This window comes from Pinus tabuliformis, chromosome 4_2 (assembly GCF_031772625.1).
Source record: "Pinus tabuliformis cultivar Carrire ecotype Pingquan chromosome 4_2, CPIR1, whole genome shotgun sequence".
Taxonomy (NCBI): Eukaryota; Viridiplantae; Streptophyta; class Pinopsida; order Pinales; family Pinaceae; genus Pinus; species Pinus tabuliformis.
In genome coordinates, this window is record NC_142304.1 from 51,729,106 (window position 1) to 51,744,588 (window position 15,483).

The 15,483-nt window shown below is 36.9% G+C and overlaps 1 protein-coding gene across 1 annotated transcript in view; it reads right to left on the bottom strand.

The window, feature by feature from the left end:
* The window catches only part of LOC149168244 (brefeldin A-inhibited guanine nucleotide-exchange protein 5-like), a 240,061-nt gene that overhangs the window by 54,575 nt on the left and 170,003 nt on the right, over window positions 1-15,483 (bottom strand). Inside the window, 1 exon segment of the mRNA XM_089424865.1 lies at window positions 7,741-7,857. Coding sequence (XP_089280991.1) covers window positions 7,741-7,857 — 117 coding nt within the window.

Sequence of the window (15,483 nt, forward strand, 5' to 3'; positions counted from 1 at the left end):
GTATCTGTTTCATACCCCGTATCCATATCCATTTCAGTGCAACTTAGGGTTAAAGGAGGCAAATAACCTGCCAGGTGTCAAGACAAATGAGGACTGAAATGGCTGGTAGTAAGAGGACATATTCAGCAAGTGACTTATGTTTTGTTATTGTCTCTTATTGGGCAGATTGCAGATCTTAAGTAGCAGAGCGCAAACCCTAGTTTTCTATACCATGTATACTAGTAGTACTAGTAATCAAGGGCCATGATTCCTGGTGCGGGAGCTCCATGATTCTTTTATTGATGGATTAATAAAATAATCGAGCTTTGGGCTCAAATCCTTGTGTACTTAATTGATTTCACTGCTAAAGATTTATGTTGTGAGAAGTGCTTGTGAGTTGAGGGTTCCTAGTGTGTTTGTGTGTGTGATTAGCCTCCGACCAGATTTAGGACCTAAGGAAAATTCAACAAATTCAACTGATGTAATGGTATCTCACTAAATCACATTGGCTTTCATGGTTTTGTTTCCCCTGCTTGGATAAATTCTATTTTCGTAATTGACATAATTCATGCTATAACTGATGAGACTTAGTCTATTGAAAATGTGTGAAGAATGAACATGCTTTATAATTGTACTTGACTACACTTTTCTATTTTATGTATTTTGTTCGTTAGTGCTTTAACTTTTGTGCATTTGCATGACTTGGTCCAAATTGATCTCCCACTCACTATACTTGTATTTTATTGGACACCTTGTCAAAACTTTATCACCCTCCCATGGCTTTGTACTCGTGTATATAGATAATACAACTGATAAACAGTATATGTCCTCATCAAAGCAGTGTCCTTTAGGCTATTTCTCAAGTTGTTATATCATTGTGCCCTAAATCTGCACATCATAAGAATCCAAACTTATATTAGCTTTCTTCTAAATAATAAAGGTCTTACGGAAGTGTACTTGAACTTTAGTAACTCATATCTCAGCCCTCCCCTTCAATCATTAGACCTTATATCACCCTTGAGCCCTTATTTGTTGAATATCTTGTTGGTAATTTCATTACGGAAGCCTCTCTTGTGGGGATAAAATCCACCACTAAACAACTAGAGATAGACCATTAAGGTCAGGGTGGTGGCTGATCTCTTGTTGTCATAAGACATAGGTTTTCCACTAGGGCTTTGCACTAGGCTTGCTAGTTTTTGTGGTAACAAGATCAATGATGACATCCTAGATCAGTGAGAACAAAGTTCCGTGGAACTTAGCTCAGCAAAGGTGGAATGCATGACAAGCCAGTACTACTAGTTGTGAGGCTGGAGAGAATAAACTCAGTATTAGACGGAAACATGTGTATTTTTTATTAATGAATGAATGATGGTTGTTTACAATGAGGTCCCTGGCTTATATATTGCCATGGGTACCTTTACGGGAAAGGGCATGATCTTACGATCGTGCCCTTTCGTCTAATTACATTAAATAATTTTTACATAACATTGCCTCCCTCTTGAAAAGATGCTTTGTCCTCAAAGGATATGTAGCAACGAGTGTTTTTGGCGAAATGCTTTTGTCTCCCAAAAGGCTTTTTCTTCTGGTAAATTCTTCCATTTGATAAGGTATTCTTTAATTACTCGCAATGTTCCAACAAGTTTCCAAGACGAGGAGGCGAGGGAGCAGGGATACACAAGAGCGACCTATGCAAAAGCCCCCCACCAATTTTTAGGAAACATGGGGGGACGTCGTGGTCCTAAAAACTTATAAATATAAAATATATATCATTGAAATTTTAACATTTATAATGTATTATTTTATAATGTAATTTTCTTTATCATTATATAATATATATAATATAACACTTACATCATGAAGGATAAATGATAAATCAATGAATCATATAACTGAAACAAATTTAAAACGAAAAGCATGATATCATATAATCATACATCATACATGTCAGTTTGTAACTGTACAGTGTAACTACTAAGTTACTAATAATGTACAATGAAAATAAAATTATAAATGTTTAAAGTTTTAAAATTTAAACCATATTGATGTTCAAATTATGAACATTGAATACTGAATATTGAAATAAAATTATAAAAGTCAAATCTGATACATCAAGAGTCAATTTTATAGAGTCAAGACTCAAGTCTAACTAAAGTCTTAAACAAGTAAGAAAATAAGTTAATAACATAAGAACATATGAAAAGATAAATGAGCATAATTGCTCAAGGTAATGCCACGCTAGTCTCTGAATCCAGTTGTTGCATGAATAAATCAGGATCAACCATGTCACCATCTGAATCAAAATCACTTGCATTCTCAAACATGCTAAGTGGCACACCAACCAACCCTATTTGTGTCTCATCAAGGCTCTCCTCCATATCTACCTATGCATCATCCTCTGGATCAACATCCCATCATGCCGCTAGACCCTTCAAATACTCAGGTTTCTTTAAAAAAAAATGTTTCGTTAAAAAAAATTCAAATTTTGTCCAAGGAAACGACCCTTTACCACCCCAGACAACCCCCTTTTGAGGATTCGACCCTGAAATTAGAGGAAACGACCCCTTCCGAGTTTCCTCGCGTACCCTGCTTTTTGGGAGTGTGGGGAAACGACCCCCGGTGGTCCCCAAGTCCCCGGAGCACGAGGGAGCTAGGAAACTCGGCCCCTATGTGGGTGGACGCGACCCTGTGAAACAATGATTACTCGTGAACGTAACTTCTCCCTGGTGGTGATGATCCCATCTAGTTCTAGAATGAGCTTGCCTTCATCATCTAACATTGGCAGGGTATTTTGTGTTGATTGTTGCTTGCCTAATGCCTTTTCAAGACAAGATACATGAATGTGAACTCGACTATTATCAAGAAGGCTTAAGCTATATGCCACTTGGTTGATCTTTTTGTTGATTTGGTATGGTCCATAGAATTTCGACGCCAACTTGTTTTTACCCTTCTACTTTAGGGATACTTGTTTGTAAGGTTGAAGCTTAACAAATACCCACTCTCCAACTTCAAATTCTCTTTCCAATCTATGTTGGTTGGCCTGTTGTTTCATGTGATTCCTTGCAATACTTAGATTTTCTTTCAATGCTTGAAGGATTTTCTAGGTCTCTTCCAACTGGTCTTTAACTGTCGGAACTCTAGTTTCGGTGAAGGCCAAGTCCTTCCATTTAGGAGGTTCATAGCCATACAAAGCTTGAAATGGGGTCATTTTTGCGGAAGTGTGATATGTTGAATTGTACCACCACTCAGCGAGGTGTAACCACTGAGCCCACTTATTTTGTTTATCTATTGCATAACAATGAAGGTAAGCTTCTAAGCATTTATTGACAGTCTCAGTTTGTCCGTCTGTTTGAGGATGATATGTTGAACTCATGTTGAGGTATGTCCCAACATGTTTGAAGAGTTCCTTCCAAAAATTCCCTTTAAATTTGGCATCTCTATCACTAACAATGACTTTGGGAAAACCATGTAATTTGTAGACATTTTTACAAAATATCTCAGTGATCTCTTTTGCTGAATCTGATTTCTTCATCCCTATAAAGTGTGCATATTTTGTGAGTCTATCGACTACTACGAGAATTTTGTCCTTCTCGTCTGACATGGGTAATCCCTCAATAAAATCCATTGATACTTCTTCCCACTTTTGATTAGGAATATTCAAGGGATGGAGTAGGCCAAGGGTCTTAACACTTTCGCTTTTATTCCTTTAGCACTGATCACATTCTGCAATATATTTTTGAATGTCATTACTCATTCCTTTCTAGAAAAAAAATTGACGTGCATTATAGTAGGTTTTAAAGAACCCTACATGTCCTACTGAAAAGTCATGGGATTCCTTGAGGACCTTGAACTTAAATTTAGACTTAGTGCTGAGGTAAATTCTCCCTTTATATCACAAAATATCATTTTTCCATTCGAATTTTGGATTTTTAGTAGGATTATTAATTATAGCACATGTTTCTAGGTCCTTTGCATATTCACTTTGGATTTCATTAAGATATTATGGGATTATAGTTGAGGCTGCAATCAAGAATGTTCCTTCATCTTTTTTGGACAGAGCATCTGCCACCACATTGTCCCTTCCCCTTTTATGTAATATCTCCAAGTCAAAATCAGCATTTTTTTTCAATCCACTTTTGTTGTTCTTCAGAGAGTGTTTTCTGTTGGAGGAGGTACTAGAGACTGTTATGGTTTGTTCGTATGGAGAACTTATTTCCCAGAAGATATTGCCTTCACTTGGCTAGTGTGTGCATAATAGCGAGCATTTATTTGTAGACTTAAGACATTCTCGCTTATTGAGCTTCCTGCTTTCGAATATTATTGGATGACCATCTTGCATCAATAAATAGTTTTGAAATACCTGGAATTGCTAATACAGGTGCATTAGACATAAATTCTTTTAAGTCTTTGAAACACTTTTCTTCTTCATCATCCCAACGAAATGATTTTTTCTTTAGAAGGTTTGTTAGAGATGCAGTTACATGGGCATAGTTTTTAATAAACCTTCGATAGTATCTAGTTAACCCTAAGAAAATCCTTAACTTGGATATGTTAATTAGTTTGGGCCACCCTCTTATAGCCTTGATTTTATTAAGATCTAGTTTTACTCCTTCCTTGGATATTATATGTGCGAGGTACTCTACTTCCTCTTTCCCAAAAGTGCACTTGGATTTCTTAGCATAAAAATGATGCTCTTCTAATACAGTGAGAACTTGTTCTAAATGTTGTAGATGTTCCTTCCAAGTTTTATTATAAATTAGAATATCATAGAAGAACACTAACACAAACTTCCTTAGATATGGACATAATATCTCATTCATGGTAGCTTGGAATGTTGCTAGAGCATTAGTTAGACCAAAAGGCATTACTTTAAATTCATAGTGACCTTCAAGTGAACAGAACGTAGTTTTTGCTATGTCTTCCAACCTTATACTTATTTGGTAGTACCATGATCTCAAATCTAATTTTGAAAAGTATTTAGCTCCATCTAGTTCATCCAACATTGCATCGATAAAAAGAATTGGAAATTTGTTCTTAATCGTTATCTTGTTTAGCCCTCAGTAGTCTACACATCATCTAAATGATCCATCTTTTTTTGAACTAATACAACTGGAGCATATGGTCATAGCAAGTTAAACACTCCAAAAGACATGGAATATGAAGATCTCCATTGAAGATATATATATATTGAAATGTATGAATGAGAATGATGGCACGGGAGACAGAAGGAAGGGTGGTGAATCAATCTGCTGATGGTGCACAACAAGAGCAGTAAAACTGTGAGTTGTACCACTATCGACAAAGGACAATCTGCTCTGATACGATATGGAGTGAATAAACTCAGTATTAGACAGAAACATATGTAATTTTTTATTAATGAATGAATGATGGTTGTTTACAATGAGGTCTTTGGCTTATATATTGCCATGGGTACCTTTTCGGAAAAGGGCATGATCTTATGATCGTGCCCTTTCATCTAATTGCATTAAATAATTTTTACATAACAGAGGCCATCGAGGTTTTCAAGTTACTAGTAGGTTTGTTCGATCAAAATTTGGAACCTACAGTCATTTATTATTATAGTCAAAGTTGTATCAAACACTGAGAATCCAATGTTTCATGACAGGTCCAAGCACATAGAGATCATATATCACTTCATATGAGACAAGGTTCGGAAGGGAGTAGTGAAGCTCTAGTATATTCCCACAGATCAACAGGTAGTTGATCCTCTAACCAATATGTTGGCAAATGGGAAATTTGAGGCATTTAGAGATAGATTTGGATTCATGAAAAATTTCTTCCTTGGTAAGAGAGGCGTTGAGAAATATAACTCGAACAAGAACTTCCACACATGTTCAATACAATGTTGCAAACGTTGGCATCCAAATAAAATCAGCATGGGTCCGGAAAACCAACAAATCGTAATAACTGAGAAAATATTGGTAAAAGTGAGCAAACATCAGCTTGGCCAAAAAATCGTGATTTTGTGATTTTTTTCGCAATACAATCAGGATATTCGCAACACTGGTTCTAAGTATTTAGCTGTTGAGTCTAATACGTTGTACTTCATCCCACAAATGACTTAGACAATGAACAATCTCAAAAATAGATTAGGATTTCAGTAGACTAGAATTTCAGCTAAAAGTATAAAGACAGTTCAAGATAAAGGGTTTAGCAACATTTGAGATAGAGGATTTAGACACAGTTGAGCGAGTTTTCAAAGAAAGAGCGAGCAGATTGGTTTAGGAAGGAGGATAAGCCATGCATTAGTAGGCTTCAAGGGTAGACCCATACAGCCATATGGATCTGTATGAACGGTTCTGTACAATTGTATGGACAGTTCACAGTCATACATACCGGCTGTACAATCATACGAGAGACCGTACAGTATGACCAGATCAGCAGGTTTTACTGTTTTTCTGTTTCTCAACCAAGCCACACTTTCTCAGCAGGCCATACAGTTCAGTTCAGGGTGATTTGTTGACTGTGCAGCTGCTGGCTTCAGCTAACCAGAGGTTTCCTCATAGGTTTTTTAAAAGAATGAAGAGCTTATTTTGAAGGAGAAATTACCAATGTGTGTCAAACTATTTTATGTTTCTGCTATTGAATTTTCTAGCAATTGTGATTCATGCTATGGTCTGAAATAGTCTTCCATTAATCAAAATTCAGCCATTTACTTGTTTAATTGAGATCATAAGAACCGAAGTCATCTAAGGCTTGGAAATTTTACAAGAATGTTTAAACCACTTGTTTGGTAATGGCTTGCCATCACGGTACTATAGAGGGAAATGAGTATGGCTTCACGCCAATAGAGCAAAATTAGGCCAATACAGGGAGAAAATGGACATTCAAGAAGGGTTCCAAACAACATATGCTAGATCTACTGCGTTGTGAAACATAAGGTTGTCAAGAATTTAGCAGAAGTTGGAGGAAGTTGGGTCATCACACTTAAAATAATCACGGTTAAGAGGCATGGAAGCAGCCTGTCGAGATATGCCAATCTAAGAGGACAACAATAGTATGCCAAGAAGGGCTGAGAAAAATGGAGTTGAGGATCCTTAGTACCTACAATTGCTTGCATACTAGAACACAAGATGAACTATAGAGTGATATTTCAGCACACAAAGATTTTGTTCTAAAAATTGTTAGCCATTTTTTTTGGGATTGTATACCACTAGCTAAAACTGTAAAAGCTGACAACTTTGGAAATAGATGGCCACCAACTATTATTTGAAGATCAGACCACCTACTAGAATACAAGTCAACCAACCAAAGGAAGAAAGGAATTCATTATGAAAATCAACCAAGAAACTGGAGATGTAGACCAAGAACAGAGGAACACCAGTTTCGTAGACAAAACATGCAATCAAACAAGACTTCATTATCTAATTTATTAGGCATTAAGAAGATTAACTATGTTGAAAAAGATAGAATATGTTTGCAGTAGAATGAACAATTGTCATGGAAGGTTAATTCCTTTATAAAAAGGTCTCTAATAAAGCTGTGTTCCAATTATACTAATGGAAGCTTTAAGTATAAGAAAATACGTATAATGTCATTTATCATAGTGTCTTATTTAGATCCAACAGTTCTTAGATTAATTCAACACTCAAAAATCTGGGAGGAAATCCACAGGGCAAAAAAAAAACTACTGTCGATCAGCTTTTCAATACTAACAAGATATATGAAAGCCAAAGCTAGGACGACCAATGAGACAGAAAAAACTACACACGTAAATAAAATAAATATTCAAACAACATTTACCTGGATACAGTCAATTGCACCCAGCAATAGAAGTTGAGTAACACATTTCCCTCTTATACATGTCAATATGGGGTTCTCTTCACTCTCCATGGGCACTGGCTCTACAATATCAGGTACCTGCTGAGCAATGTAAAAAAAATGAATAAGTTTCTCAATCCACAAAAGGAAGCTATTTTGTGATGCAAAACAAACTTTGTAGTGCATGCCAACAAACGCTTATTCCCTTTCAAATCTCTACAAGTGTGCATGCCCCAAAATATAACATAGTTGATGGTTCACAAGAGAAAAGAATTGCCATTTAAGTTCATAGATAGTCAAAGCATTCAACATGGAGGACAAAAACCTGTCAATGGAAATGACAACCCCTAGAATGTAAAGGTGTAAATAAATGTGCAATAAAAAATAGCAATTTAGAAAAATGCAAGAATGCAAAAAACAATTACCAAGTATCCTCAGCTGCTCCACGGGTAGAAATCATGCAAGGCCTATTGGAATATTCCATCCATGAAGGATAGTTTTTCTAACATAATGACAAATCCTCACAACAGAATGATGAGAAAATACCATTCATCTCCTCTAGCAACAATGTTTTCCTCATCACATAAAGTAAAACTTTACTAACCAAGCCTAAAAAAATTTGTAATAAAATCACATCCTATAGCTCTAGGGCATGCCATTGTAGAAATGGCCTTACAAGTTGCCTTCAAGAAAATGATGTGAAGAAGTTCCAACAACAACTCAAGTCCCTCAAAAGCATTGTATCTATGATCTTGAGTTGCAGTCAAATACACCAAAAGCAGCACTACATGCTTCATCTTGTTCATGCTATGTAAGCAACACACAAAAGTTGCATTTGAAGGCCAACCTCTATAACAATGAGTTACTCATCTCTACCACTAATAGGAAATGACAGTTAAGATGGACCCTTCAAGTATATAAATAAGCTACATTAGATACTTTTAATTTCGCACAATATTGAAGATCAAAATATACTGTGTACCTAAAGATTCTATAGCCTTACAATTTTCTTTGTGTCCATTCCCACTAATCTTGTAACAACCAATGAAGGATATTAATCAGGAAAAACATACCTTTTTATTCAAGTACAATGGAAACATCTGGATTACTCCTGGCTATTTCATATTCCTCTCTAGAATAGTTCAAAACTTCATTAATCTTCCTTGGGGTTGATTATCATACCACAAAGGACCAGTCGATTTGTACACTTATTGCTTTCAGATGTGCACAGTTCTTTTTGGACATCAAACAAAAATTATAGTGAAATAAACCACAAACACCCATATCTTATAATATTACTTTGTATACCTAATATTTGCTCATAAGACACTATCAACCTACTAAGATTACTCCAAATAAGCCCAACTCCCAAATAGACTTTATTAATAAACAAAAAAGACCACACTCTAGAGCTCCTTGCCATGGACATATCTGTAATCCCATCTGTCGATGATTGATGCACCTCATATACCACTTCTAGAAATGCCAATTACCACCAAAAACATTACACAAAGCCCTAGTGTAGTTGATTTCTCACCAAGTTAAAAGTTGTCTAGGATTCCTTAGTAGTTGCAGGATGTTCTCACTCTTAACACTCTTTACTATATGGCTTTTTTGTTGTTTTCAAATGTAGGTCAGAGCTAACGTATGCCTGGACTAATGCATTGTATTTTTTTAACATTCCTGATTCATTTTACTACTTGTGGCCATCAATCACCACTAACATATATTCTTTCTTCTCAAACTCCAAAGAGTATATCTTATGAACGGCCTACTGTTTAACAATTGAATGTAAACTACGCGATCCTAGGAAGAGTGTTCTACAAGCTTTCTAACCAAAATGCAAGGCATGCAACAAATAAATCCCATATACATAGCAAGCACTGGTTGAGCTACAAGTAACCTCAAGAGAATTTTCTGTACTATGATTACTCCAAATACGCCCAACTCCCAAACAGACTTTATTAATAAACCAAAAAAACCACACTCTAGAGCTCCTTGCCATGGACACATCCGTAATTCCATCTGTCGATGATTGATGCACCTCATATACCACTCCTAGAAGTGCCAACTACCACCAAAAACATTACACAAAGCCCTAGTGTAGTTGATTCCCCACCAAGTTAAAAGTTGTCTAGGATTCCTTAGTGGTTGCAGGATGTTCTCACTGTTAACTACTCTTTACTATATGGATTTTTGTTGTTTTCAGATGTATGTCAGAGCTAACATATGCCTGGGGCCCTGGACTAATGATTTGTAAGTTTTTAAAGTTCCTGATTCATTTTACTACTTCTGGCCATCAATCACCACTGACATATATTCTTTCTTCTCAAGCTCCAAAGAGTATATCTTATGAACGGCCTACTGTTTAACAATTGAATGTAAACTATGCAATCCTAGGAAGAGTGTTCTACAAGCTTTCTAACCAAAAATGCAAGGCATGCAACATATAAATCCCATATACATAGCAAGGATTGGTTAAGATACAAGTAACCTCGAGAGAATTTTCTGAAATAATGCACCATTTTAGAAGGGTAGATATACAACTTACTGACACATTGGAAAATTATATTTCTTCAGTGAACAACTATGAAAATGGAGACTAGACTGGTTGTTCAGATCTCCTTCATGAAGAAGAGGCAACGTGCTAGCATCAAACTTTCAAACTGTTGCATTAGTGACAAGTCACAAAACAGGTTTGCATCAAGCTTTCAAATCGTAGTGTTTGTGACATGACAGGTTTGGAATCACTTTATAGGAGTCAAAGAACATATGGAGATTCAGGCTATCAAAGCTAACATTTTGAGGGATGCTTCTTTACTCTCAAGACAGTCGAGGTTTAGCCATTAGAAATAGAGGTAACACCCAAAACACATATCACTTAGCCATGGAAAAAGCACAAATGCCCAAAAGATTGAGCATGAAGTAAATATTTCAAACAAAATCGGAACAAATGTAACAGATGAGGGACAAAGAAGGCTGAGAGTTAAATAGTGATCCTTTGCAGAATATATGAAAGCATCCATATTTATACATAAATCAAGATAGAAATGGCATCCATACTACATTAATGATTAAATATTCAAGCATAAACAATCTAGAATCTAGATTCTATAAATTACAAACATACATACAAATTTTTAAGTCATATAATAGAAAGTAAAGTATCTCCATATGGAATGAAATGGGTTATCTAGCAATTGTCAACATTAACAAGACCAAATAGTTATGTTTACAAAATTGACCATCTACACACCAAAATATCCAGACCAAAAGGTCCAAAACAATAAATTGAGTTAATTGCTTAAATGGCTCTCTACAGAAGAAGTGTTCAACAATTGTGAAAGCACCCATGCTGCCAAATGTTGTAGCTGTGGAGTAGCACCACCATGCATGTTCCACCACTCTTCGACAAGCAATGTTCAACCATCACTTATATTGGGATCCTCATCCCTAGTATCTCCCTTCATTCTTCTCCACTTGTTTAGCCTTTCTCTACCTCGATCCTCTAGGGACATCAATCAACACCACCAAATTTTGATCAAACTGCCTAATCCAAGCATTAAAATGTGGTAGAAAATGCTTAACATGCTTGATCACTGATTTTGGTTTGAGTGAAAGGTACATTTTTGCTAAGGCCATGACAAAGGAGTTCAACAATCAACACCACCAACAATTGAGTGCGTGGATGGCTTGCTTCTCTTGATTAAATGCCAATTGCACACCCTCATAAGTGATAGAATCTAATGAAATGTCACAATTCCATTGATCTTGAAATCCTGAAAACTGTTAAGTCTGCTGGGTTTTGAGTGGGATCTAAAATTCTACTTTCTCCATATCAAGGTTGCACGAAACAGGGAAACGGGTACGAGTTTCCGAAACGGGAAGCGATACGAAACGCGACCTCCCCAAATTTTGGAAACGGGGAAACGCGAATATATATATATATCTATATATATATATATATATATATATATATATATTAGGAATTTAAGAAATATGTGCAATCATAAAGCATATATGATACATTCTAATTTATTACATTATGATAAAATTGTCAAATTGTCAATGCATAGACTATAAGTATCTAAATTTACATCACATTTACTCATGAATAATCACATAATGAAAATAGAAATATCCAAAATCAGCCACGAGAAATTTCTAATTTTTTGTCTCGTGGTTGATTGGGAGTCTCCTCCTACATAGTCGAATGACCTTAGTGCTCTTGATTAAATACAAGTTTCATACCCTAGTACCCTACATTCTCTTGATTATTGGGAGTCTCCCCTGCATAGAGGGCTTTATTCTCTCGATTAAATACAAGTTCCATACCCTAGTACATGATAAAATCCAATGGAAACATTGAAATCCCCCCAATCCTGAAATCCTGAAAAACAGATAAGTCTGCTGGATTTTGAGTAAGATCTAAAATTCTACTTTCTCCATATGAAATCCAATGACGGCGAAACCACTCTCAAACATCCTGAGTCATTTCATGGTAATGTTAAAAATTTAAGTAAAAGGATGAAAATGAAAAATAAAGGAGAATATCACTTTTACTTTAAGAATTTAACATTACCATGAACTGCATATCAACACTAGGGCAAACAAATGTAAGAGATCTACATTAGAAAAAAAAAAATTAAAAAACAAATGTTTTTTTGGGGGAAACGTGGCCCGTACGGCCTGGAAACGCGTTTCCGGCCGTACGGCCACGTTTCCGTTTCGGGAAACGTGGCCGTACGGCCGGAAACGCGTTTCCAGGCCGTACGGTACGGGGAAACGCGTTTCGTTTCGTTTCCCCTGGCGAAACGCCCCCTAGGGCCACGTTTCCTGCAACTTAGCTCCATATGTAGAATTCTCCATATGGAATATAATGACGTTGAAACAACTCTCAAACATCCTAAGCCAATTAATAATAATGTTTGAGAGTCGCAGCATCTAGGAAGCATCTGGGGAGCACCTAGGGAGCATCTAGGAAGCATGGCAGGAGCACAGTCAGCACATAGAGATCAGTTCGACATGTGGTAGTTCGGAAAAAGAAGGATTCGTGCAAATTGAGCCCGATGCACAGTTTTGGGGACGCTTCAGCCACAGTTCTGCACAATGCACGATTTCGGGGACGCTTCAGCCACAGTTTCGCACAATGTACAGTTTCGGGGTTTGGTGTATGTGGGAGGTGTATGTGGGGAGGGATGGTTCCTACAACACTATGCTATACCCTGTTGAGATCATCCACTTGAGGAATATTTTTCTCCAAGGGAAATTCAAGTGGTATTTCATTTGACCTATTTCTCATCAAGGCACTGAAATTGGCAATAAAGCTTTGTTTTCTGATGAATTTCCTCCAATGTTATCAAAACTGGAATGAAACTAATTGAACCAGCCAGTCCAACTGATTTCAGGACCTGACTACTCCAACGAGTGGCATAGAAGTCGAAAAGGTCAATTCAATATTGAACCAGACAGTTTTTGTACGAAATCGGCCAATTCGGTACTAAACCAACCCTTCTTCACCAAACCAGCCGGTTCCATACTGAACCATCCCCTTTTCACCAAATCGGTCAATTCAATATCAAATTGGTTGATTCAATACAATATGACTAAGAACACTAGAAACTCAATTTAAAAGGAAAAAACAATAAGTCATGAGTGGGGCAGCCCAATATTCCACCAGCGGACCCTACTAATGCTATAAAATTAATGGTAATGTTAAATTCTTAAAGTAGAAAGATTAACTTTTTAACATTACCATTTATTGTTTCAGGATGTTTGAGAGTGGTTCCAACCTTGAAGGATTTCATAAGGAAAAAAATAGAATTTTAGACCCGACTCATGATCCAGCAGACGTTACAATTTTCAAGATTTTAGGATTAGGGAGGTTGCAACTTTTCCATTCGATTTTGTCATGTATGAGCATTTGGAATTAGCATTGAATCAAGAGCACCAAGCCCTCTATGTACCTCAATGTTGGTGGCATTGACTGTTTAACTCTTATGTCATGACCCTAGTAAACATGTACACATCACCGAAACAAGAACCTAATGTAGGAATCTACATGCTAAGTTCCTCAAACAGAACACCAAAGGACACCGCTCACAAACAAATCACAGATCAATACACCAGTATTGTTGATGTGGTTAAAACCCTCAAAGAGGGAAACAGTCCACGGCCTAAGCCAACGCGGTCACTTCAGGCAATTTATTAATAAAAGAATGAAAATTTACATAAGTTTCTCTCATGAACGGTTATCCTACAAATGACCCTCCATGCTCCTTAAATAGAGATCATGGACCAATCGGGTGTTAAGCCACGGATCAAGTGTCGATAATACCGAGGAGAGAATGAACCGTCGGATCACTACATATCGTGACAGTCAAATTGTAAGTTACAAAAGTACATAGTAAAGAAACACACTTTACCTAACTCTACACTAGACCAAGTTAAGTATTATACTTAACTATTTCCTATGTGTCGGAATATCCTAACATCCCCCCTTTAAGAACAACTTGGGATAGGATTGAAGGATTTACAAGTATGACACAATAGGAAAACGAAGGAGGCACTAGAGCCTATCCCCCCTTAGTGAGAACTTCCTGAACTCCAACCATAAATCGAAGTTTAGTAAACTTCGCCTCTATGACAGCCTTTGTAAAGATGTCTACAACTTGATCATCTGTTGAACAATATTGCACTTCAAGAACATGGTCGTGAATGAGCTTTCTGATGAAGTGCATGTGCAGTTCAATGTGTTTGCTACACTGATGTTGGATTGGATCTTTGCATAGTTGAATGGCACTTTGATTATCACACCAAAGTGCAGTCGGATGTTGTTGCTGAAAGCCAAACTCTGATAGGATCTGACGAAGCCACGGGGCTTCCTTCCTAGCTTCTACGGCACAACGATACTATACTTCTGCTGAAGAAATGGAAATGGCACTTTGTTTCTTGCAAGCCCATGTAATAGGTCTTGAACCAAGAGTGAACACATAACCTACAGTAGACTTCCAATCATCAAGGTCACCAGCTCAATCAGAATCAGTGAAACCAACCAATAGAGGAGATGCTTCTGCACTGTAATGAATCCCAAACTGAACTATACCTCGAACATAACGAAGTATTCTTTTAGCTGCTTTCCAATGACTTTCATGTGGGTTTTGCATAAACCGAGAAATAACGCCAACAGCAAAGGAAAGGTCAAGACAAGTATGGGTCAGATACAAAATTTTTCCTACAAGTTGACGGTATAAGGTAGCATCAACTTCAAGGGAAGTATAAGTGACCGAAAGTTTGGCTCTAGACTAAAAGGGAGTAGGGGCTGGCTTACAGTCTTCCATGTGAAAATGGCGTAGAAGATCACAGGGATACTTGGACTGGGAAAGGGAAATACCTTCCTTGGATTGCAAGACTTGAAGACCAAGAAAATAATGCAAGTGTCCTAAGTCTGTCATTTCAAACTTCTTTTTAAGGCTAGACTTCACATGGTTTATAAGGTTGGGATCACTACCAGTGAGGATAAGATCATCAACATAAAGAACAAGAATGATAAGAGACTTGCCCACTTTCTTGGTGTAGAAAATATTGTCAGAATGACACCTAGAAAAGCCAGTTTCTAAAAGAAAGCTATCCATTTTGGCATACCAAGCCCGAGGAGCTTGCTTGAGACCATAAAGGGATTTCTTAAGCCGACATACAAGGCTAGAGTTTGTTTGTATAAAGCCA